Raw genomic sequence first — 23,485 nt, forward strand, 5'->3', positions numbered from 1 at the left:
GGAGGGACTACATCTTGTTCATCTGTTTCCTTGAAACGCAAAACACAGAATTAAACATATTTCCCTGAAACCCCGAGCACAGAGTTCAACATGTTTTTGTGGACTGGTTAATGATAAATCAGTATTAATTTTATTAGCTCTAGTAGTATAGTAACAATCCACTCATCCAGAGATGAATTATCCAGAAATTTATACTACTTAACACCAGTATGTAGGTGAAAAGCTCTCCAGAATAGTCAAGTAAATGAATTTTAAAACTTATTTGTTATGTGCATTAAATATCCCAAAGCCCTTCCTCAAAGATGGATTGCCTCCAAGCCCCATTTTTAATTTTGAGTTAATTTGCTCTTATTTTAGGCTCAATGCAACGGCCTGGTAACCCGGTTTGCTAAGGACTAAGGAGCAGCAGATCAGAAAAAAATGGCACTAAGGCCAGGTTTACTACCAACATCAAAAGGTGACCATTGGGAGCAACAGATGAAAAATTAAAGGGCAGCAAATTCGGGGCTCTTTACAGGGAAGGCGGGGGGCGGGGGTTAGTCCACAGACTGTTAGCTCCCAAAGGCACCTGTGAATGACAAAGAAGTATAAAAGTGGATGTGAATAATGATGCCCAGAGCCACTAAAAATGTTTCTGATTACATTCAGCACGCCTTTAAACGATTAAGAATGAGCCTAAAACCTTTGAAAGATTTTCATTCCAAAGAGTTAAGACTATGAACCTTGGTTTTCTAGAATATTTGACATATGGAACATTTTCTGCTAAATGAAATGTAGTTAAGCTAGGCATAGAGATGAATCAGCCTTAAATTCTACACTGGAATCCAGGTACCAACCTATTTTTATCTGATGTATAATCCTATATATCCTATATATAACAGCAAGAATTATAAGCCTTCATACATTTTCCAAACCATTTTACACCCACTCAGTAAAACCATACAACAGCAGTTACTGAGTCCTCCACATGTCCTTCTTTCATCTTTTACAACTGTCTCTTCCTTTATAGTCCTTCGATGCAGCTACTTTGCTGGGCCTTTATTGAAATTTATTCTTGAACACTGCTATTGACCTCTAACTGGTCTCCAACCCTCTGACATTTTCTTCCTTCACTTTTTTGGAAGTTTTCAACTTTCCAAGTGATGCTAATGAACAGACAAGTTGGTGAGCCACTATCCTAAATGCAGAGCACACCATTCGTTTGACCCCTAATTACACCCCAGAGTGGAACTAACTCTTCTAATGGCAGACATCTGATGTCGGTGACTTCTGAGCTTACCTGCTCTTAAAAAATAGTTGCCTTTCAATAAATATTCACTATTCGTGGAGAACATGACCCCCTCCACGTCCACTTTTTCCTCCCACTTATTTACCAACTATGTGCGAATTCTTAGGTGCCATGTCTCCCAGAAGACCTGTATCTTGCTTTGGATCTCCAGCAGAGAGGTACTAATGTTTTCTCTGCTCTGCTTTTTAGAGGTGCCATTTGATGCTTAGGCACAAAGACTCAAGATGGTGGGTGGGAGGGGCTCTCCTGGCTTTTCTTTTTTCTTTGAAGGGAAGCACCTAAGGGGATCTGTCACATGTATAAATCTACACTTCTTTGAAGGTCTGATTTGAAAGCAGATTGGGCTTTTGCACAAAGGCATTTTAAACAACCCAAGTGTGAACTGCCCGAAATAACAAGACTTCTTGAACTTTTCTAGAATATTTTCATTGAATGATATCAAAACAATTCAGCTTATAAAGCCTTAGGAAGCTGGTGGACAAACTAACCAACTGATATATAAATAGGGAATGACTGCATTAATTGTGTTTGTTATTTGTTTCAAGTCCCCAAGCAACGGGAAATATACACAGGAAAAACTATTTTCTGCAAACCTCCAAAGGGTGATGTCTAACTTTGAGACTCCTCTAGAAAAGCTAATTTTTTTCTTTTTAAATTTTGGCTGGATTTTAGTTACTAGTTCCCAGACAACTTACTTTGTTCAGAACCTAATAATTTTTTTGCCCTTAATTTGACCAGGCATTAGCTTCTATTTGATGTTCTAAAGTAAAGAAGTCTATTGGACAAATTAATAAAAATGGACTACATGGGGTGAGAGAGAAATTAATTATCTAATTGATTTTTAACTGAACAAAGAGTCCTATCAATCTGTTTGATTCTTCTGGTTAGCATTATTCAAATATGTACCTTTGTACTCTGTTTCTCCCCCCAAAAAACTTACAAATCTACTCTTTTCCTGTTTTCCTCCTTCCTGGCTTCTTTCACCTTTTCCCTCACATTCATTGCTGTGAGCTCAAGACTTCCAAGATTCAGAGTGGAAACTGGGGTGCATTCCCATTTTCCCATATTTTAAGTCTGTTGTAAAGTAAATATTTGTTATGAGTGAAATATGTCAGAGGAATGTTTATCAGACTATGGTTTTTATTTGGCTTTGTCCTAGCATATTAGTTTTCTAAAACATTTTTTTTTGCCCCATTTCAATGGTTTCTTTGAAGTCTTGTTTTGACCAGCTGCTCAGCTTTTTGTGGCTGTCCATTGACATCACTTGAAGAAATGGTACATAAATGAAATTTGAACAAAATGAACAGTACTTTCACATTGTTTCAAAATCAAACATGTTCCTAAGGAATCTGATTTGTGGCAGATGGAGAACAAAACCTTCCAGAGGGAAGGCTGTTAAATGAGTCTTAATTGTTTGCACATGAAAATACAGTGACTAAGATTGTGTGCACAATTAGGAATTTAAACATGTAGCAAAGAACTGGCTATGGAAACAGGCAGACATTTTTGTAGGCAGAACTGGTTTCTCCCAAACACAGACAACAGAAGGTAAGTTAGTAAAGGAAAATGCTTTTAAGAGAAATTCAGTTGTTTTCTTTACTTCCTTCTTATGTCAAACTTCCAGTTCAAAAGATGACTCATTTGCCTCCCTCTGATGGAAACTCACTGATGGAAGGGTCACAGTACACTCAAGAGAAAAAAAAATTCATGCAAGACCTAGCCTTTCATTTTTAGTTTCTACTACGCGCCAGATGCTAGGCTTGGTGCTGATTCATCTCATTTAATCCTTATCATGACCGTCTGAGGTAGGGTTGTGATTAACTACATTTTATAGATGAGATAGTTCAGGCTCAGAGAATACTTTGCCCAAAGTCAAAGTATTTGAAGTGGCTTGGCCAGAATTCTCTGAATTGATTCAAGGGATCCAAAGCTCACCTTCCTACAATAGTTACATACACCCCTGGAAAAAGATACATATCTTTGTCAAAAAACTAACACTCAATGGTGGTTATACTTCCAGTTTCAGTTCCATCATGCCTTCCCTGTGCTGGATGGCACGGTGCGGTGAGGTTGGTGGAGAGGCCAGAGTTAGCTGGGTCTGGGGAAGACCAGACATTAACACAGGTTTGGTAAGAAAGGCATGACTGGTCCTGGGTGAGGGGAATGGCCACGCTTAGAGTATGGATAACCTAGATGGGGGTCAGGGCTGAGACCACAGAGAAAGAGGCCAGGGCCTGCTCCAGGCTGGTGACTTCAGAAGCTCAGGCAGAATGTGAGGTGGGGAGCTGGTGGGGCAGGTGGAAGCTTATAGTCAGAGGTCAGCACCTCTGTGGCTCTGGAGGCAGCCGCTGTGGGGCAGTGAGGTTCCACCAGCCTGGTTCTGTCATGGTGCATGACCCTCCATCCAGCTCCCCAAAGCCTGGTGCCTGGGCCCTCCTCCTTACGATGACTCTGGCTTTCCAAGTGGATAGGTTGTGCGGTGTTCCACAGTGACCTTCCACTGGTCTTCAGAGATTTAAATCCATTTCAATCCCACTGAAGGACCTAAATGCCTTTTCTAGGGAACCTCGAATTTTCCTTCAGATTCTCTCTCCTTGGGACACCTGCCCTTTCCCGGAGTGGAGTTACATAGGCTGGTGATGAAAGCCAGTGTTGGATTTTCTTTTCTCAAGTTCAAACAATGAACCTGCAGATGAATCTAGAAGCCCAACTCATTCATCCACGGGGACCTACTTACATGTTCTTCTCAGAAAGTGGAGAGGTTTAAAAATAATCCTCCTCTTTCTGTAATCCTGGATCCCTTCAATTAAACCTAATTAGGTAGTGACTTACTAGACAATCGTCCATTTAGATGACTATTAAACAACGATCATAGGAATGGAAATTTTCCTCACTTTGCTTCCTACACTTGTGAAAAAACCAGAAGCCACAGACCACGCCCCCCCTGTATAGACCTAAGCATAAAGGAGGAATCAATAAATGGGTGTGGATCAAATGATCGATCGGGAGGCCACATCAGTTTTGTGCCTTCAGAGGAACTGGGTTCCTAGGGATACATCTTGCATCCCTAAAACCTTAATACCATAAAGAGCAGATTACTGAGAAAAATCTTAGCAAAGTAAGTACTGTGTTGAGGCCAACCCTCTTCTCTCACTATAATCAATAATTATTTGGGGCCTACCAGCACTTATTTCCCCTTTCTAACAGCACCCTGATTTTGTTCAGGAAATTACTGGCCTTTCCATTGGATAATCCTAGTTATAAAGCAGCCCACAATGATCCAGGGCTTACTATGTGCCATGCAGTGTGCTTAGTTTTTCATAAATATCATCTCAAATAATTTTCACGAACTCCCTAGGAGCTAATTACTATTATCATGCCTGCTTTAAAAATGAGGAACTGGAGGCTTTGGAAGGTTAAATGAATTGTTTGAGGAGAAAAGTGGCAGAACTAGAACACGAATCCATGGACTCTGGCCCCTACATTGCTCCTACACTGTATTATAGGGTCTGGTGAGACAGTCAGATGCCCTGTTCTCCTTCAGCCAAGAACCAAGACCCAAGATCCAAACTCCACCAACAGGAATTTTACTCTTAAACAGAATAACAAAGAAACCAAAAAAGGTTGCAGGCATCTCACTAGATGGATCTTGCTGTGATCTGTCCCCCTTCACGTCTGCCTTTCTACTGCTCCGTAGATGTCCTGATTCCTTCAACCTTGATCCTCGACTCTCTCCACAAATTCACAGGGAATTGAGGATTCTTTCAATATTCTTCTATTAAATTCCCTTTTGCTTAAGTTAGCAGAGTTGGTTTCTATCTTGCAACCAGAGAATCACTGCTGATCCACCATTATCTAAGGGGATGTTGTAAGGCAGCTTAGAAGGGAACTGCAGGGCATCCTCAATGAACAGGATGCACCATGGGTGCCCAGCAGTAACTGCATAGAGGCAGTAAGAAATCATGGTGGAACCAATGCCAGCCTAATTTCCTCTGCTGTCCCATCTGTGGAAATGATGAGGGTAGGACCCCTTCCTGGCCAGTGGGCTGAGACACCCTGGCTTTTTTATTTCCAGCACCTCTGCAGTTTCCACTGAGGAACCAGGCTGTGAGGATCTGTAGAAACACAGACTGTAAGGTGTGGCTGAAGAGTAAAAAGGTCTTCTCAAGACAAGGTTATTTCCCACCCTACACTTCAGATGAAGCTATCTCCTTTAAAGTGTCACCTGGAAAAGCCTGCATATATGTTTATTCCACACACTGCCATCACTCTAATGATTCTAGGACACTCTGCCTTTAAAAATGCCTTCGGAGTCCAAGTATACTTCCCTCAAATGCTTCAAAATTGTCTTCTCCCTTGGAGTGGCTACATTTTCAGAATTCGCCTCCCCCAAGCCCACCTGGTACCTTGCTTGGTGACTAAGGTTGGTAATTGTATTGGAAATACTATTTTTGGTCAAAAGTGGAGTGTGACAGTAAACCAATGAGATGGCTTTTTTGGGGGGAAAAGGGCCTGTAAACATTCCCAGAATGTTTTCATCAATGGCAATGGGGTGAAAAAAGTGTACAGTCTACAAAGATGACTATTTTGAGGATCGACAGGAATAACACAACCAGACGCGGTGATGGATGTTTTACTTAGGTTATCTTGCATATTCCTCGAAATCAGGAAGGCATCATCATTATTATTATTCAACACATTTAACAGAAAAGACTCAGGGGATTTGAGTAACTCTTCTAGGGTCACCAGGTAGGTGAGCAGAGAGCCAGCAGTAAAACCCAGATCTCCCGATTTTTGAGACTTACTCTAATTCCTCTATGTAGGTTCTGACTTGTACATCAAACAAACACAACTTAAAACCTTCTGACTTTTTTTTCCAAGTAAAAGCTTGCTGGAAGAGAAAGCCTAGATCTATTGCTCCATGAACAATTTTAGTTCAGCAGCACAGTGACTGCAGTCAGAGACTCAGGAAGCATCTTAGGGGCCCTCACCTCTTCGTCTGCTGGGGTCTCAGTTCCCCGACCTGTCCTTTGCTATTTCCCGCCTTGGCAATTCAGACAACCTTTCTTCTTCCACTCCTCTCTCACTCTTTGCATGCTTGTGTCGCTAAGTTTCCCCTAAGATCCTGAAGTCGTTCCCCAGACTCTTTCTGGTCTCTAAGCTATGTCATAGTGTAGACAGCTTCCTTGTTCTCTCCAGAAAAAGATCTCAGCCTGACCCACTTCCTCCTCTCTCCCTTTCTTCTTCTTTTCCTTATTTTATCTACTCATTTATCCATTCATTTACAAACCCTTTGTTTTCTGTTTACTTAATCATTCTCTGTCATTTAACAGAACACATTTTATCATTTGACGTTCCACAGGCCTCAAGGATAACAGTCCTAAAGTTCACTGGGTCCTGAGAGCCCAAGCACAATCTTTCACATCCAAGAGACTGACTGAGTGAAGAAGCAAACCTGGGAAGACATGCATAAGTGAAGTTCTCCACGTGAACAATTCAGTGTGCAACATGCAAATATCAGAAACATATCCAGGAAAAAAAAAAAAAAAGACGTGAGCAACCATTTGTTTTGCCAGGCACGTAGAATACAGTGAATTAAGAAATACTTTCAGAGTGCCAGCAATGCCAAAAAAGAATGACAAAGAAAGATGGCACACTAAAAAGCACAGGATATGTCCTCTTTGGAGGACAGAGAGAGCTAGGGAAAGTCATGGCTAGAAAATGGTACCTAAGAAAATGACAATGGAGATGAAGAGCTGATGGCAAGTCTAAACATAAAGAGAAGAGGAGCAGCATCCCAGGTAGAAGCTGTTATCGCAGAGGTTGACAGTGAGGGGTCTAGAATCAAGGTGAGCACAGAGACTCAAACACAGCCCTAACCTGGACCTGCTGACATCCTCCATCTGCCTCACTGCTCACACAGACCGTGGGGCCCTTTCCTTGTTACCCTCCAGCCCTGGGCATGGGCATGATGACAGGCACTTCAGATGAGTCAGGAAGAGGACTGTGGGAACTGAAGACAGGTTGAGGAATTCCTCCTCGCAGGAAGGAATCCTTCCTTTAGTTTATATATCTGACTTCTGCTCTGTTTCAGTAAGTCTTATCCGTCCTCCGTCCTCCCTCCACTCACATCTGTTCACTGATACATGACATGGGCGTATTTTCTGCTCTCTCCTCTTTACAAAAAAGAAAGAAACAAAACAAAAAAAGAAATCTATAGGGAATGCATTTTGGGAGAAGAAGATGATGGCAGGCTGCGTGTGTTTCTGTGTGTTTATCAGCACATTTTAAGGCAGAGATGCCTTCACGTTCTGTCTTTGAGTCAGACTTAACCTACACTTTGTCCTTTGCAGCTATATATTGAATTATCATAAGATTTAAAAGAGATTATGCATGTAAAGTCTTAAATACATACCAAATGTCAGAAAATGTCAACTTTTATTAATATTAGTATTAATAAGAGATCCAATTTTTAAAAAAATATTTTCTGAGAAAGTGAAAGGAAGAAGGCTGTGAGTGAAATCTTCACTTATTCAGAGTTAAATAATTCAGTGTAACACTCAACTAAGAAAATTTGGGAAATTAGACCCAAAGGAATTTTCATTGTTTTGCCCCACCGCAGTCTTGTACTTCTGAGTGTGCTTAGAATATTTTTTAACGCCTACATGGGTGGGAAGTACTTTGTGGATAAAGGGAGTGACTTAAGAATGCAGCTTTTGTTGTTTTTTTTAAAAAGGAGACTGGGTACTGTGTCTGAGAAGACAAAAAGAATACAGTGACTAAACTTAACGTTTCCCAAACTCACTCCCACTCCATACACAAACATGGACGTGACACTTCACTCTCTTCCAGGGCAGGAGCAAGCTGGTCTAATGAAAATCTGTATATATTCTGAGAGATAACAGGGATGAAGGCCCAGAGGATGACGACCATGATGACGAGAACTGCACAGATAATAATGTCACCTTGTGTTTCCTCCCTGCTAATCGCGAAGCACTTCAAGCATGCTATCTTGTTTACCCTGGACTGCTCTGTCTGTTAGATGGGGGTGTGGGTGTCACCATATACACTTTCCAGAAAGACAGTGATTTTCCAGCAACATTCCAGCAACTCAATGGCAACACTGTCCAGAGCAGTGCTCACACCTGCTCCATTCAGCTCTTGATTATTCTGCCCGATTTGGTGGATCACGCGGTTCATCTGGGAGCGCCTGTTAATAATCTAGATCCTGAGCCTTAGCCCAAAGATTCTGTTCCGGACTATCCGGGAATCTGTCTTTTAGTGTTTACTTCCAAGTATCCCTTGGGGGTGCCACACATCAGGCAGGTTTGGGGCGTTGCCGGGCTTTTCAACTCTAGGTGGTGAGGAAGGGATATGGGCTGAGAGGACTTCGGTGACTACAGATCCTCTGTTTTCACGGCAGCATTTCTGATCAGTTGGAGGATAAAAGAACTGTCCTGTCATAAACTCAACGATCACCAGGTAGAGTGCCATCCTATACAAGGGATATTATTATTTGAAAATACAGTGAAGGCTCTACTGTGGCACTCTAATATTGAGATATCATTAGGCAGTGTCTCATCAGTATCTTTTCTAGGGAGAGGAGGCAAACAGAAAACTGTGATCAGAAAGATGCATGTTTGTCATCAGATTCTATATAACATGGTCCAGCTATCTGCCTTGGCGAGTTACTAGTCAACATCTAAAAATGTCTTAAATTAAATCCAATATACATAATTAAAATGCATTAAATGTGTGCCTATTGCTCACTTATTTAAACTAGATGCATTTTCCTACATTATTAAATTTTTCTCCTAATTAAGGTATCTACAATTTTTTATGATGGAATGTTTCATACTTAAATAGAATTCACGTATTGCTTAGCACTCAGGTTGTTTTCAGTCTTTTGCGCATAAACCCCATGCTGGGGTGAACATCTATGTATGTGACTTCATTTTTCACTTCTTTTCCCTCACTCTTCAATCAACCTCCAAGTCTGCTCAAGTCTCTCCCTGGAAAGAGTTGTGAACCCATCTCCTCATCCACACCCCCGTCACCACCACTCCAGTTCAGAGCCACGTTATCTTCAGCGTGTACTTGGCCTGCAATGAATGGTCTTCTGATGAGTATGAAGCTGCCTCAAGTCCTTCTTCTTTTCAGTCTGTTTTCTATCCAGCATCCAACGTTGTCATTCTAACATACTTCTCTGCTTAGAAATGGCTGATGATTTTCTATTGCCCATAAAAGAAAAGTCCGTCATTTTTTATATTGGTTTCTAATTGCCTTAATCTACTCTTGGAGCCTCCCGCTCTGTTGCCCCCATATACTTTCAAGTCCTTTTGATCTTTAGTGTTCCCAGTCCCTGGCGCTGGACCAGCACTCCATGCCTCCACAGCTCACTGTTGCTGGTCCCTTGGTGGGAGGTGATCTCCTCCTAACCATATGGAGAACTCCACGTTCTTCAAAGTTCAGCAGGGAGCTGACTCTAGGTAGAACCACCTGCCCTCCCCTTCAGATACATACAGGCATTTGAATTCCCTTCAATCATGATGCTAAGCTGGCACTTAATTATTCATGGCTCCTTCTCCCGGTGTGACTTCCCTGAAGCCGGCAGCCACGTTTTACTCATCTTTTTATTTTCAACACCTACCTTATTGCATACCACATATAAGATGCACAGAAAATATTTGTTGCCCAAGTGGACAATAATAATAATACTAAAATTATAGCAATAAATGATAGCTAACATTTGTTGACTACGTCTGGATACCAAGCACTATACTAATCACTGACTTAGAATTCACTGATGGGAAAATGAAAGCTTAGAGAATTTCAGTAAATTGACCAAGATTACATAGCTAGTAAGAGGAAAGCTGGCTTTTCAACCTCTATGGTTTCACTCATAGCCATTTTGCTGTTCTGACCAAATGAATATGCAGTTTCCTTTAATTATTTCAATTAAATTTATAACAAAATACCAGAGCACATATTTGGGCAATAGAGATACAATTAAATTATATTTTCCCATGATTCAGACATTCACTTAATTTCACTGTTTAGAAAGCCAAGTATAACTTAAATCAATTTCTGGTCCAAAAATGACCGTCAGACCTGATCTTTTAACAGATTAGTAGATATAACTCTACTTATCTAAATAAAAGCTGAAGAAGGTAAAACAAGTTAGAATGTAAGGAAGAAAATGGACCCTGACCCCTCTAAAAGATCATAAATTTAAGTAATAAACAGTCATACTGCATGCACTTAAGCAAATTTTTAGTTCAGTGTTTTTCCCGGAAAAGTCTTTTTAATGTGGGGATTTTTGTCAAAGTAAACTCCTTTGGCTCAAGATATTTAGAACACTCCACAGTCATTAGATGTATTAGATACAAAAGTAAAACAAGCAAAAAAACTCCCCCCACCAAAGGCAATGTCTAAACACTCACATACACAATCTTTATTAATTTTTTATTAAAGCTATTAAACATAATGTGTACTCGGCATTCTTCAATCACATTCCTAAAAAAAAAAAGCTTACTGTGCACTCACTCTCTGCAATTATGAAAGCATCGCCACCATCTTTGCTCTTGTTAAAAGAAAAGGAGGAAAGAGCACGCAGCTGGTGTCGCTGGTGGCTGGTGAGGAACTAGGGCGGGACTTCCCTGGCAACGGCGGGGTCTTCGTCCTCCTCCGTGCAGGCTGCCCTAACACTCATTTCTAGTTCAATGTCCCCTAGGCCTTACATATTTCTCTCTCCTAGATCCCTTTTGCCTTCTTTATGTGGCTCTTGCTTCCAAATACTATCTGTTATATACGTATTTCTTTTCACATTATATGCTACTTGTTTTTATTACGCACACACACAGACTTAAAAGGTAGACCTACTACAAAAGTCGCTAGCATCATTACTGTTGCCATAAAACAGCTGCTTATTTCCCTTTCTTTGGTAAGCACGGTGTTAAATGAAGAGTCCAGATAATAGCAAAATAATTGTTCCAGTTAAAAATCTTTGTTTTCCTTCACTGGCTTTTAGAAACTTCTTTGGGCTTTAGAAGAACGATAAACATACGAGATTAAGTTTCTTTTTGTGGTGTTTTGACTAACTATTACATTTGGATAGGTTACTTTTTCAATCCTCTACATACCAATTGACTAAATTCTAGTTAGAATGCACTCCTTTTTTTTTTTTTTTTAAAAAGGAGCTATGAACATTCAGGGCGAAAACATATGAGTGGAGACATCCCAAAAGTTTTTTTGGACTAAAACTACTTTTGTGTTATTTTATATACTTGTCTCTGCATTATGTGTCTCCCTCTACAGGTTAAGAGTAGGCACTAGTTTTATTGCTTGGAGAGAAGAACTTGGATTTTCTCTTTAGGCTGCCAATCTTTACTTATCTGAGGGCCCTAAGACATAACCCATGGATATAATAAAAATAGCTTTAAATATAGTGACCTGTCCAATGAGAAACTGGGACACGATACTTTGTAATTTCCGAGTCCACGTACAAAAAAACCCCCCAATGCTATATCTGTTACTCAGAAATCGATACCCTTTAATATTTCTTTTACTTTCTCCAAAACATACACTTCAACGGTGGATCTGAAGGCTACCCTAATCTGACGGGTGATATTATAGAGGTGTGAAAAGGACCATAGCTTTGGGAAAAAGGAATCCTGTATTTATTCCTGGCTGTGCCTCTAGGTAGCATTTTCTTTCATTAGGTCTCAGTTTTCTCATCTTCAAAATAGAGAAGTTTAAGTGCATTTTCTCTATGTTACATTCTTGCATGAAAATCCTCAATTGAAAGATGATTAAAGGCACAGAAAATATGGACATTACCAATATATTGCAAAATGATACCGTGAAGACCCGACAAGTTTTCATGAGATGGCCGAGGAACACGTTTCTTGAGTTAACATCATTTGAACATGAAATGTTCAAAAGACTGATTGTGTCCTAAGAGGCAGGGCTCTGCACCAGGACCAGGGCTCAGCGTCACCGTGCAGGTACGGCTCGGGCAGCTCTGACTCTTTGCTGCCCTCTCAGGTTCTAACACACGCTCTAGTTCTGCTGGTCACCATCCTTTAAGCACCTGCGCAGGTGAGCCTTGCTGAGTTAACACAGGGATTCCTAAACATGTCCTGCCATTACTGTTTGCAGACAAAATCATAAATGAAATGCATCAGGAAAGTCGACACATCATCAACGTCCTCCTCCTCTATTCCACCAGCCTCAGGAAGAACAACAAAACGTCAGGCATAGAGTAGGGTTGCAGGAAGAACTACCTGGTGACTTGCTCATGACAGGCTCTGTTCCTCATCTAACACATCTCCTTGAATTCCTGCAGCAGCACTGAGAGTGAGGGACTCCTATCTCCATTCTTCAAACGAGGAAATAAAGTGAACAAGAGAGACATGGCCTGCACTCAAGTCCCAAATGCCACACACTGCCTTTTTGTCATGTCATGCTAAAGAACAAAATAGCTATTCTGTCGGACGGGCTCTTTCATCAATGCACACTTGGAAGCTTTATTTGTAAAACCTGTTAAACTGCTGTATTTACCTATTACATATGGAAATACAAGATGGCAAGGAACGAACATGCTTGAGCCCTCATGATATAAAACTGAACTTTCCAGGCTTGAACACATGTCAAATGGAATAACCTCCAAGGTATATCCTAAGTTCTATGGGAGAGTTGTAGAAAGCAGAGTATGAACTGTACTCTTCTTTTTAAAAACTCAAAGAGGTAACTTATGGGGGAAGTTACAGAGAGCTAATTTTCTCTCTTCACACTCTGTGACTCAAAAGTAAGTTCTTCAGTTTTGAAAATAATCCTGAACAACAGTTTATCATCCACATCCCAAAGGCACTAACGTCTGCGGCTGAGCTGAGAGGACGAGACACAGCGCTGGGAGCGACTGGAGGCCCCATTTTTAACAGGCACAAAGGAAGTGTGTCCACTGTGATCACTTTTGGGGGGTCCATAACTTTCATTCTTATAACCTCGCCAGTTTGTCTTTCTCTCACTCTTCCCTTTCCTTCTTAATCTCTCTGGCCTATTCTTTCCATCACCCCTAGTTCTACATAAAGAATGAATCTTAAGAACAATACCCAAATAAAAACAACAACAAAACAAAATAAAATGATGCACTGAGTGCTGACTCTATGCTAAGCGCATCCCACACGTGAACTCATTTAATTTAGCAATAACCATATGAAGTATGATCACCCTTTTGTAAATGGAAAAACTGAAGCAGGGAAAGGGTTTGTACCCTGCCCCGGGTCACACACCTATCGCGATAGAACATGGTTTGGATTCTGGACAAGCGGAGCGCCCCCACTGCACACTACCAGGAGCACTTGTCAGTGGTCAGTGATGCTCTGTGGCGTCACCCTGGAGCTGTGCACCACAGCGGCCTTCTGGACCAACCGTGAACTTAACTATATGCTACACTGTTCCTCTAGACCCTCAGAAATTTCCTGAGAAGGCCAAGTTCATCTTCTAGGGTGCTCCACTGACATACGTTAACCCTCTTCTCCACCCTTGCAGTGCAGGGACCACTGCAGAATACTGCTGAGTTCCAACAGCAGGGGGAGTGAACATGGAGGCAGGTCCTAGCAGTCAGCTGCTGAGGGAGGAGATGCCCGAGCACCTCCTTATCTGTGGGGCTTAGTCTTCTATCCAAGTCTCACGACTACTGTCATCATGATTTATGCTTTTTTTTAAATTGAAGTATAGCCAGTTTATAACGTGTCAATTTCTGGTGTACAGTATAATGTTTCAGGCATACATCTACATACATATATTCACTTTCATATTCTTTTTCATTATAGGTTAATGTAAGATACCGAATATAGTTCCCTCTGCTATACAGTATAAATTTATTGTTTATCTATTTTATATATAGTAGTTAGTATCTGCAAATCTTTAACTCCCAATTTATCACTCCCCACCCCCTTTCCCCTCTGGTTAATCATAAGTTTTTTCTCTATGTCTGTGAGTCTGTTTCTGGTTTGTAAATAAGTTCATTTGTGTCCCTTTTTTTTTTTTTTTTGATTCCACATATGAGTGATATCATATGGTAGTTTTCTTTCTCTTCCTGGCTGACTTCACTTAGAATGATGATCTCCAGGTCCACATGATTTATGTTTCTAAGGGCCCACTTTTTCAGTATAAACTCAGAGAGGGGAATGTCCCTTGCTAGTGCTCTCATCTCTCCACCCCCTCATACACTTTTTTCCCTTGATTTGCTATGCTTGGGCAGGAAAAAGACTTCCATTCTCTAGTCAGTTCATTTCCTGTTGTGCTTTGTGATGAACACAGCTGCACAAAGCAGTTAATGACAGTTAATTAGTTTCCCTTCCTAGATAAGATATTTCTATAGCCCCACTGTCCCCTAGGTCTCAGGTCAACATCATGTGGGTACAAACAAGGCCACTGTAACCTGGATGGATGCCCAGATTTCAGTGGCTTATAGTTCCCTCTGGTATTGCTCCTTGGAGTATGTGGAAATTCCTGGGGGCTCCTATGGGGTCTCTCACATGTGTTCGAGACCAGTCTGTACTCTCTGAGTGCCGCTACTCTCTCTTTAATCAGTGCCAGACATCTGCAGGGTGGCAGGACAGCTGCCCTGACCACGGAGCACCCACCACTTCTTGTTGAATACAACAATCTCCATTCGTACCTGCACCTGCTCTTCTGGGAGGATGCTCTGTGGGGTTGGCTCATATGTGACCTCAAGCTACAAAAGCTTTCAGGGACCAAAATAGCACTGAGTTCTGCATGAACCGCAACGTCAGAGGAGTCTGGCTTATTGCAAAAAAATAAAAAATAAAAAAAAAATGAGAGGGGTGTCTCTCTTTACAGGGGTCAGACCGAGTGTCCAAAGCAAGGCTGGGGACCAGGTTCTGTGAGGTCTCTCTCACTAGAGACCCCCGACAGATGCTCACACAAGTCAGCCTGCGTGACTCTCAACACAGGTAAGTGCACAGAAAAAAAGGCATCTGCTTCCACACCACCATCTTAGCTAGGGCTCTTGTATATTGAATTGGGGTTTCTGAAGAAGAAAAACTGTTACTCAAAGAACTTATCGTCATATATAGGAACTTCCGTGATTGTTCATCTCTTGACTGATGCCAAGAAGGAAACGGGTAAACTGAACATAGACTATGAAATGCCAGTTGAAAACCATCACCAATAAGCTCTTGAAAGATCAACATGGAAAAGAGTACCAATGATGTAATATTCCATGAAACACAAATCCCATTTGAAAGACATTCAGGAAAGACCAACACTAACAACTGTTCCAGAATCACTGTGATGTGGTGGCCAACAACAAGCCCGGTTGACAGGTCCTGACTGGACATGATGAAGTTAACTCTCAAGCAAAGTGCAGTCACTTATGTAATAATGAGCTCCTCAGCATATTATGAGTTGGAGTCCAAGGAAGACACTTGAATCAAGTGAAGTATTGGTCTACTTTGGAGAATATGTTAATTTTCTTCTGGTAATAATTTAAAAAAACATAGGTTTTCTTTTCCAGGCAATTATTTTAATTAACCAATTGGGGTTTCAAGAAGTGATTAAATGAGTTCAATTTGGTTTCAGGTTCACCAAAATGAGATCATTTGTTCTGTTTTTGGTTCAGTTGGGGTCAAGTCCAATGTCTAAAATAGACTAATAGGAATTGGGGTAATTTTATTCTTTTGGCCTTTATATCCCTTATTCTTCCTTCTACTTCTTTTCCCCAAACATCTGTTCTTTTGATCTCATTGAACTTTTCTGTATTGTATAATTACTTCTCTCCTCTTTCAAACTGAATTAAATCTCAACTCTCTGCATCTAAATCAGGAGTACTGGAATGCCATTCCTTCCTACAGACAAATGGGATGTTGATTCACCAAGAAGGTATCTTCTATTTATGCTTTGACTTTCATGAAACCAAGCTACTGTCTATTATCATTATGCTGACAACACAAGCTTGGAAACAACATGGTCAATGTTTTGAAGGTAAAGCTCTCTCTCAAAATACAAATGCCCAGAGCAACGTTACACTTCGTAAGAGCACAAATTTGACTGGTTTTCAAAAGTGACACATCACTAATTTTTCCAATAACTTAAATGGACAGCTTGTGAGATCAACGAGAGAAATGGTAATATAGACAAGAAAGGATTGATTTCTTAGATATTTTAGAATTGCAGAAAAAAAATGGTGCTAATATTAGATTGAATCTTGGAAAATACAGTTTCTTTGTAGACATGAGAAGAGTAAGCTCCCAGATCCTTCTTACCTGTGATGGTGGCTTTGTTGATGGATGGTTGGTTGCACATGGGTGATCTTCTGACAAAAGAGAAAAATACAGAGCAGTAAATATATGGTACTTGTCAGGGTGAAGATTCTCTGGTCATTTCAAAAATGATATTTTAATTTAAGGATTATTTTTAAGTTCAAACATGCAAATGAAGATAACTTTCAGACTAGCCAGACAAATTCCTAGGCACGCTTTGTACTATAGTTCAGACCACAAATATCAAAAAAAATTTTAAAAAGCTAAACCTCACGGTGATAGATTTTGGGGTAAATAAGTTTGATGTAAATGTCACAGGACATGATAGAAGAGAAAGTTCTTATTGGTTGACCATATCCATTTAAGCCCAGGCTTTTAGAGCAAACACAGACTTTCTGAATTTGAAAAATTCAATCTACAATCGGTTTCTCTAATACAGAGTTAAGAAACTTTAATTTTTTTTTGGCATAAGTTCTCATGATTGCCTGTACATTATCAAAAGTGAGTGACTCCTTGTAAACTGTATTACACGTGGAGAAGCTACTTAAACTTTTTCCTTTCTGCTTTCTTATATTGAGAATCATCTCTGATACATTTGCTAGGGAGGTATATTAATGACGTGTTCAAACAGATGCTACAGAGACTTTAGAAATACTATAAATCAATGGTACCTATATCAATTCTATTTTATATTCTCTAATTTTGCAGATGTTTGCCAAGTTCCACAAGATGATTATAAACCCCTTGGGGTAAAACAAGAAAAAATGCTATGTGACTAACTTGTATTCCCTACAGAGCCCAGCATGATGTATCCAGTGCTTATTAAATTAAGTCGAAGAGAATATCATTTATGGAATCTCCGTTAAGATTTTTTGAAATGTAACTTTATAAAGTTGTTACTTGTAATTTAAAGCTCTTGAAATATGGTGATCTTTTTCAAAAAACTTTAAAAAATATGTACATTCAAGGATGTCTAAAAAACTTTTGTTTTCATTTTTTGGGTTTGTTTGTCTTGGTATTTTTAGTCATGGCTAACACTTAATAAGCACTTACTGTACATCAGACACTGTGCTAAGCGAGAGTTAGATGAACTATCTCATTCAGTCCTCACAACAGACCATAATGCAGGTAGTCTCACTGCTCCCATTTTACCAACGAGGAAACCACAGCGTTGGAAAGTGAAATCGCTTCCTCAGAGTCAGAAAGCTGAGATCTGAACGAAAGCTATGTGATTCGAGGGCCTGCACTCAGCCACGCTGCCTTGTTTTCAGGATGCTTTTGTGGAGCCTGGACAAACAGCCACACACCAACACAGACGGCAGGTTCCTGCAGGGCCCTGGTCAGATCTGCCTTCCTGAGATGACACCTCTCTTAGCAGGGCTGGGAAATGCATGGGGAAGTGCTCTAGTGCTTTTGAAATTCCAACCGACTTGGTTCCCATCAGCATCTGGCTCTGTCTCATTGCTCTTAAATTTACTGATATCAGTTTGGGGTTGAAATTTTGTGTTTGATTAAAAACGCACCAATGTTTACTTATGGATCACTTCAGTTTTTATTATGAAATCAAATGGGGGAAAACTTAATGCATCAAAAAAAAGAAAGGTAAATGTTTAAAGGTGCTACCCTGAAATAGTTTTGGTCTATAGACTAATAGTTATCTTCTTGCTGAGAGTTTATTATTCACATCATGGATAGAATGATTATTCCTTTTTAGTCCTTGCTCTGCGAAAATTTCAAAAGCATTGATTTTTGTCTGGGGAAGATATCAAACAACTATTTTTAAATGTTTCCATAGTTTTGGAAAACCAAACCATTGACTCATTCCGCTTAATCTTTTATCATCAATCCTACAACTGGCACTTGGGAACTTGGTATTTTCAACAAGTAACGACATGCAGAAAATATCAATCGTTTGATCCGTGGCTTCAGCGATAAGTCATTTAATGAAGAATGAGCCAGAACTCACTTCTGGAATGGAAAATCTCAAGGGCAAGAAAATTCGAGAGGATAGGAGCCGGCAGCAAGTTGATAAATGTCAGCCGCGGGCAAGCGAGGACCTGCAGGGAATGTGGGGCTTCAGAAGCAGCCTTCCTAGACTCCTCTCTTGCAGCGAAGAGAAAGGGCGGGTTGTGCAAGATAGCACGTGCCTTCCACGAAGCCCAGGGGTGAGCTTGGGAGTGTTCTAGTGGCACTGGGAGTAGCCTGAAGGGCAATTCTGGTTTCTTCGGGTCATCACATGATGCACCAGTTATATCCATTTTACTATCACAGAACAGAATAGTTTGTCTGTAGATTGAGTCCTACTGTTCTGATACTCAAAGAGGTTGACTGGATTTGAATCAGTAATGGAGGTACAAACCTACCCTGGCAGAATCTGGTTAGATGTCTCCAGGGCATAATACAGGAAGTCAAGTTCAGGCACAAACTATGATTTTCTATCCTCCTCTAGTTGCTCTTTTCCATTTTAATCTGTTTTGTCCCAGTAAGTCAGTTAAAAATATCTGTCTCACGTAGACTGAGCCTCAGATGGTCTCTCTGGAGACAGAAAGGCCAGTCTGATGCCTTCCCACCTGCTGAACAAGTGTCTGCCTGCCGCAGACATAGATGCTGGCACCCAAGTGACCAAAGCTGAAGAAAGTGTAAAAAGAACTAGTCAATGAGTTATAAAGTTTCTTGTTTACTTTTCAAAGACAAAAATCTCAATTTCCTGGATAAAAATTGAGGCTAAAAAAGTTTTGAAGGGACATCAGTCATTTCATTTCTCCTGCAGGGCTGAGACTTTCCATAGGAGGTGAGTGCACCTTGGACTACAAATGCCAAATGCCCCAAAGAGGCCACTGAACAGAGAAGACATGCTTGGTAATGAACAAACAGTTCAAAGCACAGCCTCAGTTTCACCTGCTGCATCACCACGTCACCCTTCCAGCCAGGATGCACGCGTACAGTGATTACTCTGTGCAGGGGTCATATCATGCTAGGCACTGGGAATACAAATGTAAACCAGACACGATCCCTGCTCTCTGGGAACCGTCATTCTTAAGGAGCATCCAGATAAGCAAATAGGCAACTGGAACGCAGAGAGAAATGTGCTAAAACAGGGGTTAAGCACAGGATGCAATCAGGTGGTGACGTAAAGGGATACCACCCAGGTTGGGCCACCAACCTGTGGGTGTAGGTGCATGTTGGGCCTTAGAGACAATGCTCTAAAAGAAATTATATTTAAACTGTGACCTAAAGAATGAATTGCAGTTAACCTGGTGGATGAGGAGGGGAAGAAGAAAGTGAGAGATGCTTAGGCTGAGGAAGGACTGCAAAATTTCACTACCTGAAAAACAAGACCATCAACGGAAGCTTCTGGGTTCCATTCAGATTATCTGCATTGCGGCATTTATAGTGATTAAAAAAAACAAACAAACCTTGTTCTATCACGGGGGGGAAGTGTGTGCATAATGACCAGAGATTTTTTTTTAATCACAGAAAAGGTGAATTCGGGAGGTCAATTCTATTATCATGGGATGGAAAGTTTAGATTTTGCATTCTTTAAGAAGTTGTAGCTACAACAAAATTTTATATGCTTAGATAAGTTATAATTCCAAGTAAATTTCTATTCACTGTCCTCTTAATACAGATTTAAAGAAATGTGTTTTCTTTTCTCCTGGAAAATTCTTTGGAGCTGGTATTTTAATGATAATATTTTATTGTTCATAATAAATTGTCACAATAATTGCATCTGAATGACGAATCAGTCATCCATTTAATCTTGGAAAATTAATTTTTTTTGCATTTTCCACCTATATTAGAATGCCCAAGTGATAATTATTTTTCATCTCAGCTTTCTCTCTTTCAAATGCTTCCCATTATTCCATAACTTCCAATCATAAGTCTCTGATATTCCATAAATCCCAATTTATTCCATAAATTCCAATTTTGTTAATTATTCCATGATGCTGCTGATCTGAGTCAGTAACAGCAGGAGAATTAGAGACCTTTGCTATGATATGACGCTTCTCCAAGTAATGGTTGCTTTAGAATTAAGAGGTTGACTTTGGGTTGGCTTTATGGCTTGAAGACATTATTTGCCCATGGTTGCTTTATGAAGTAAGCCAAAACTATAAAGTTACCCTGCGTGTAAATAACTGGGCAGAGGACTGATTACACCAGGTGATTTCTGACAGATGGAATCACCATATTTATTTGTCATCCTGTTTCACTTCTGATATTAGAAGCATCACTGCAAAGTATTTATAGAAAATTAACAGGACATCATATGATTTAGTGTAAATGGTTAGAGAACATGGCGATGATTCAGAGAAATCTAATATATTGCCTTGAGTTCAATCAAATTCAGGAAACACTGTATGAAAGGTCAGCCAGAAGGAGGGGGTAAAAAAAATAACTTACTTGCTAGGTGCACGGTCTTGCAAATTAGTCAATGCAGCAAAGTTGTTTCGTACGGTTCGAAGGCTGGCCAAGACCTACAACAAAGAAAAGAATTCTTTAAACTTCTTGAAATAGGGCCTTCTCTAATGGAATTTGAAATGGTTTGGTGATTGTAAAAAATGGTTTGTTAAGTGAAAAATTGATATTGCTTGCAACTTGGTTTCATATACTACTGAAGAATCTTCTAGCACCTAGCACAGTTCAGACGTATCCATTTGAAATCCAGAGAGGCCAGATTTAAGGATTTTTCAGACATTTCTCCTCAACGTCTATGAACAAGGTGACAGTAGCAGCAGTTTCCACAGTATTCCTGGGTTCCTCAGCCACTACATGTCCCTGGCAATATACAATGAGTGCTGCTGCATTTTGTGCAAATGTAAATAGTGTAATATAAAATAGTAAGCAAGTCTTACTTTGGGGGCAATATGAAAACAAAGTTACCCTCAAGTTCTCTTCAAAAATTCACCAAGAATGTCATAATCTTGAAGTCAGCAAGCTAAGTAAATTTTAATTGTTTTTTCACTTTAGCCACATGGCTATTCTAGCTACTAAATAGATCCTTTTCTTTGTTAAGGTTATCTGAATCAAGAATTATAAGGTCACTTACAAAGTTAAAACAAATTAGTGGAAAAACTGATGAAATTTATATAATGCTTAGTTTGAAGTTCAGTTAATAGTATTGCACCAGTGTTAATTATCTGGTTTTGATCATCACACTATGATTCTGTAAGATACTAGCATTAGGAGAAGGTGGATGAAGAGCATATGGGAACTCTCTGTACTGCGTTAGCAAGTTTTCTGTAAATCCAAAATTATTTCAAAATAAAAAGTTAAAAAAATAATTATAAGGTCACAAATAAAATGAGACCACCCTGTATGTGCACAGAGCCTGGCCCCTAGAAAACATTCAAAAAAATTTGTTGACACAAAGACACAACATTTCCACAGACACAGGGCAGGACCATGAGTCCCCCTACCTCTATAGCCCTTCCTTTTTCTAATTCTAGTGAAACTATAAATTGGCAAAGAATCAGAAGACTGGGGAAGAGAAATTACAAGAGCTCTATCTCCTTCTACCCCACTCACTTTCTCTTAAAATGGGCAAGTTTCCCCCCAGGAGGAGGGGGACCTGCGTTAGGTGAGATCATGAGTGATCTGGGTGACCACCAGAACGTTGACCTCAAACATAGATCTCAGGTGCTTTGTTAGGTACCACATAACAACCCAGACCGCCTGGCTCTGTTACATATTCAACGTGTGAACGTGAACTCAGAAAAGTGCCGTCATCTCTCCGAACCTTAGTTTCTCACCTGTAAACCAGGGAGCTGACATCTACCTGACAGGCTTGTTGTGAAGATGAGAGGAAATGACAGATCAGGTGCCAAGAAGAGTGCCTGGCAAACCGATGGCACTCAGTGAATATTAGCCCATTACAGCGATGTCCTGCAGGACTAATGATGTGGCACGTGCATAAGGAATTTACTTCTCTTTGAGAATATGGGAGGAGGTGTCAGAGTTATAACTGCTTCAAGGGTTCCAGAACTGTTTTCAGAATTTTTTTATTGGGCATCAACCTAGACTGAAGTCGGTCTAAATTTTATTCTAAGGCCAAAATGTCTCTGACATTTTTGAAATTGGCATTTATTCTGGTAAGTCACTGGGGTACTGAGTATGCCAAGGACAGTGACCTACAGCATTCTCCCCTGAAGGAGTTAACGGTGTTTCCTAAAATGCCAACCATGATTAGCTCAGTCACTGGAAAAACCTGGCTCATTATCACATATAAACAGCTCACAGTGTGGAAAGGTCACGCTGCCCATGACGGAGTATTCAAATAGCCAACTGCTGACATCAAACCACGATGTCTCACTGGGCATGAAATCTTGAATGATGCAGAAAGAAATCTGACAAACGATCCACTGTCATGAAATCATGCAGGCGGAATTTATGCTTTAAGAAGTGAATGTCAAATACGCTACTAAAGCATTTTAAATAAGATTGTTGCACCCTCTAATCAACCCTTGTTCTAGGCAAAATTTTGACCTCAGAATTCTCAGAACTTCATTCTAATAAATTAGAGTAAGTGCACTACATCTGACAGCTGGGCACGTAGAAACAGTACCGGGGGTAATTCATGTTCTACACTCATCTGAAAGGCAGCATGACTTTATGAAAGATATACACCCCCCCCCCCCCGGTTATTCTCTACAAAGGTTTTTGAGTCTGTTAAAATAAAGATATTAAATTAGAGTCTTTCATTTTGGGTTTTAATTTAAATTTAATTTTTTAACTTTACATTTATTTTTACCTAATCAAGATCGTCATATGGTATAGAATTTAAACAAAAGTAAATGGTCTCTCCCTCAATAACAAATACAAAATCAAAATTATTGTTATTTCTGAGAGGAGGCAGGTAGACAACATTGGGGAGGGACACTTAGGGGCATTAAAATATTGGTCCTATTCT

The 23,485-nt window shown here is 40.2% G+C and overlaps 1 protein-coding gene across 6 annotated transcripts in view; it reads right to left on the reverse strand.

Moving 5' to 3' along the window:
• The window catches only part of PDE4D (phosphodiesterase 4D), a 1,019,286-nt gene that overhangs the window by 156,448 nt on the left and 839,353 nt on the right, over positions 1-23,485 (reverse strand). For all 6 annotated transcript variants that reach the window (XM_006180359.3, XM_032472679.1, XM_006180364.3 and 3 more), the window contains 2 exons: positions 20,980-21,053; positions 16,582-16,631 (listed from right to left, as the gene is read on the reverse strand). In XM_006180359.3, coding sequence (XP_006180421.1) covers positions 16,582-16,631; positions 20,980-21,053 — 124 coding nt within the window. The remainder of the gene's footprint in view (positions 1-16,581; positions 16,632-20,979; positions 21,054-23,485) is intronic.

Source organism: Camelus ferus, chromosome 3, assembly GCF_009834535.1.
Source record: "Camelus ferus isolate YT-003-E chromosome 3, BCGSAC_Cfer_1.0, whole genome shotgun sequence".
NCBI classification, from domain to species: domain Eukaryota; kingdom Metazoa; phylum Chordata; class Mammalia; order Artiodactyla; family Camelidae; genus Camelus; species Camelus ferus.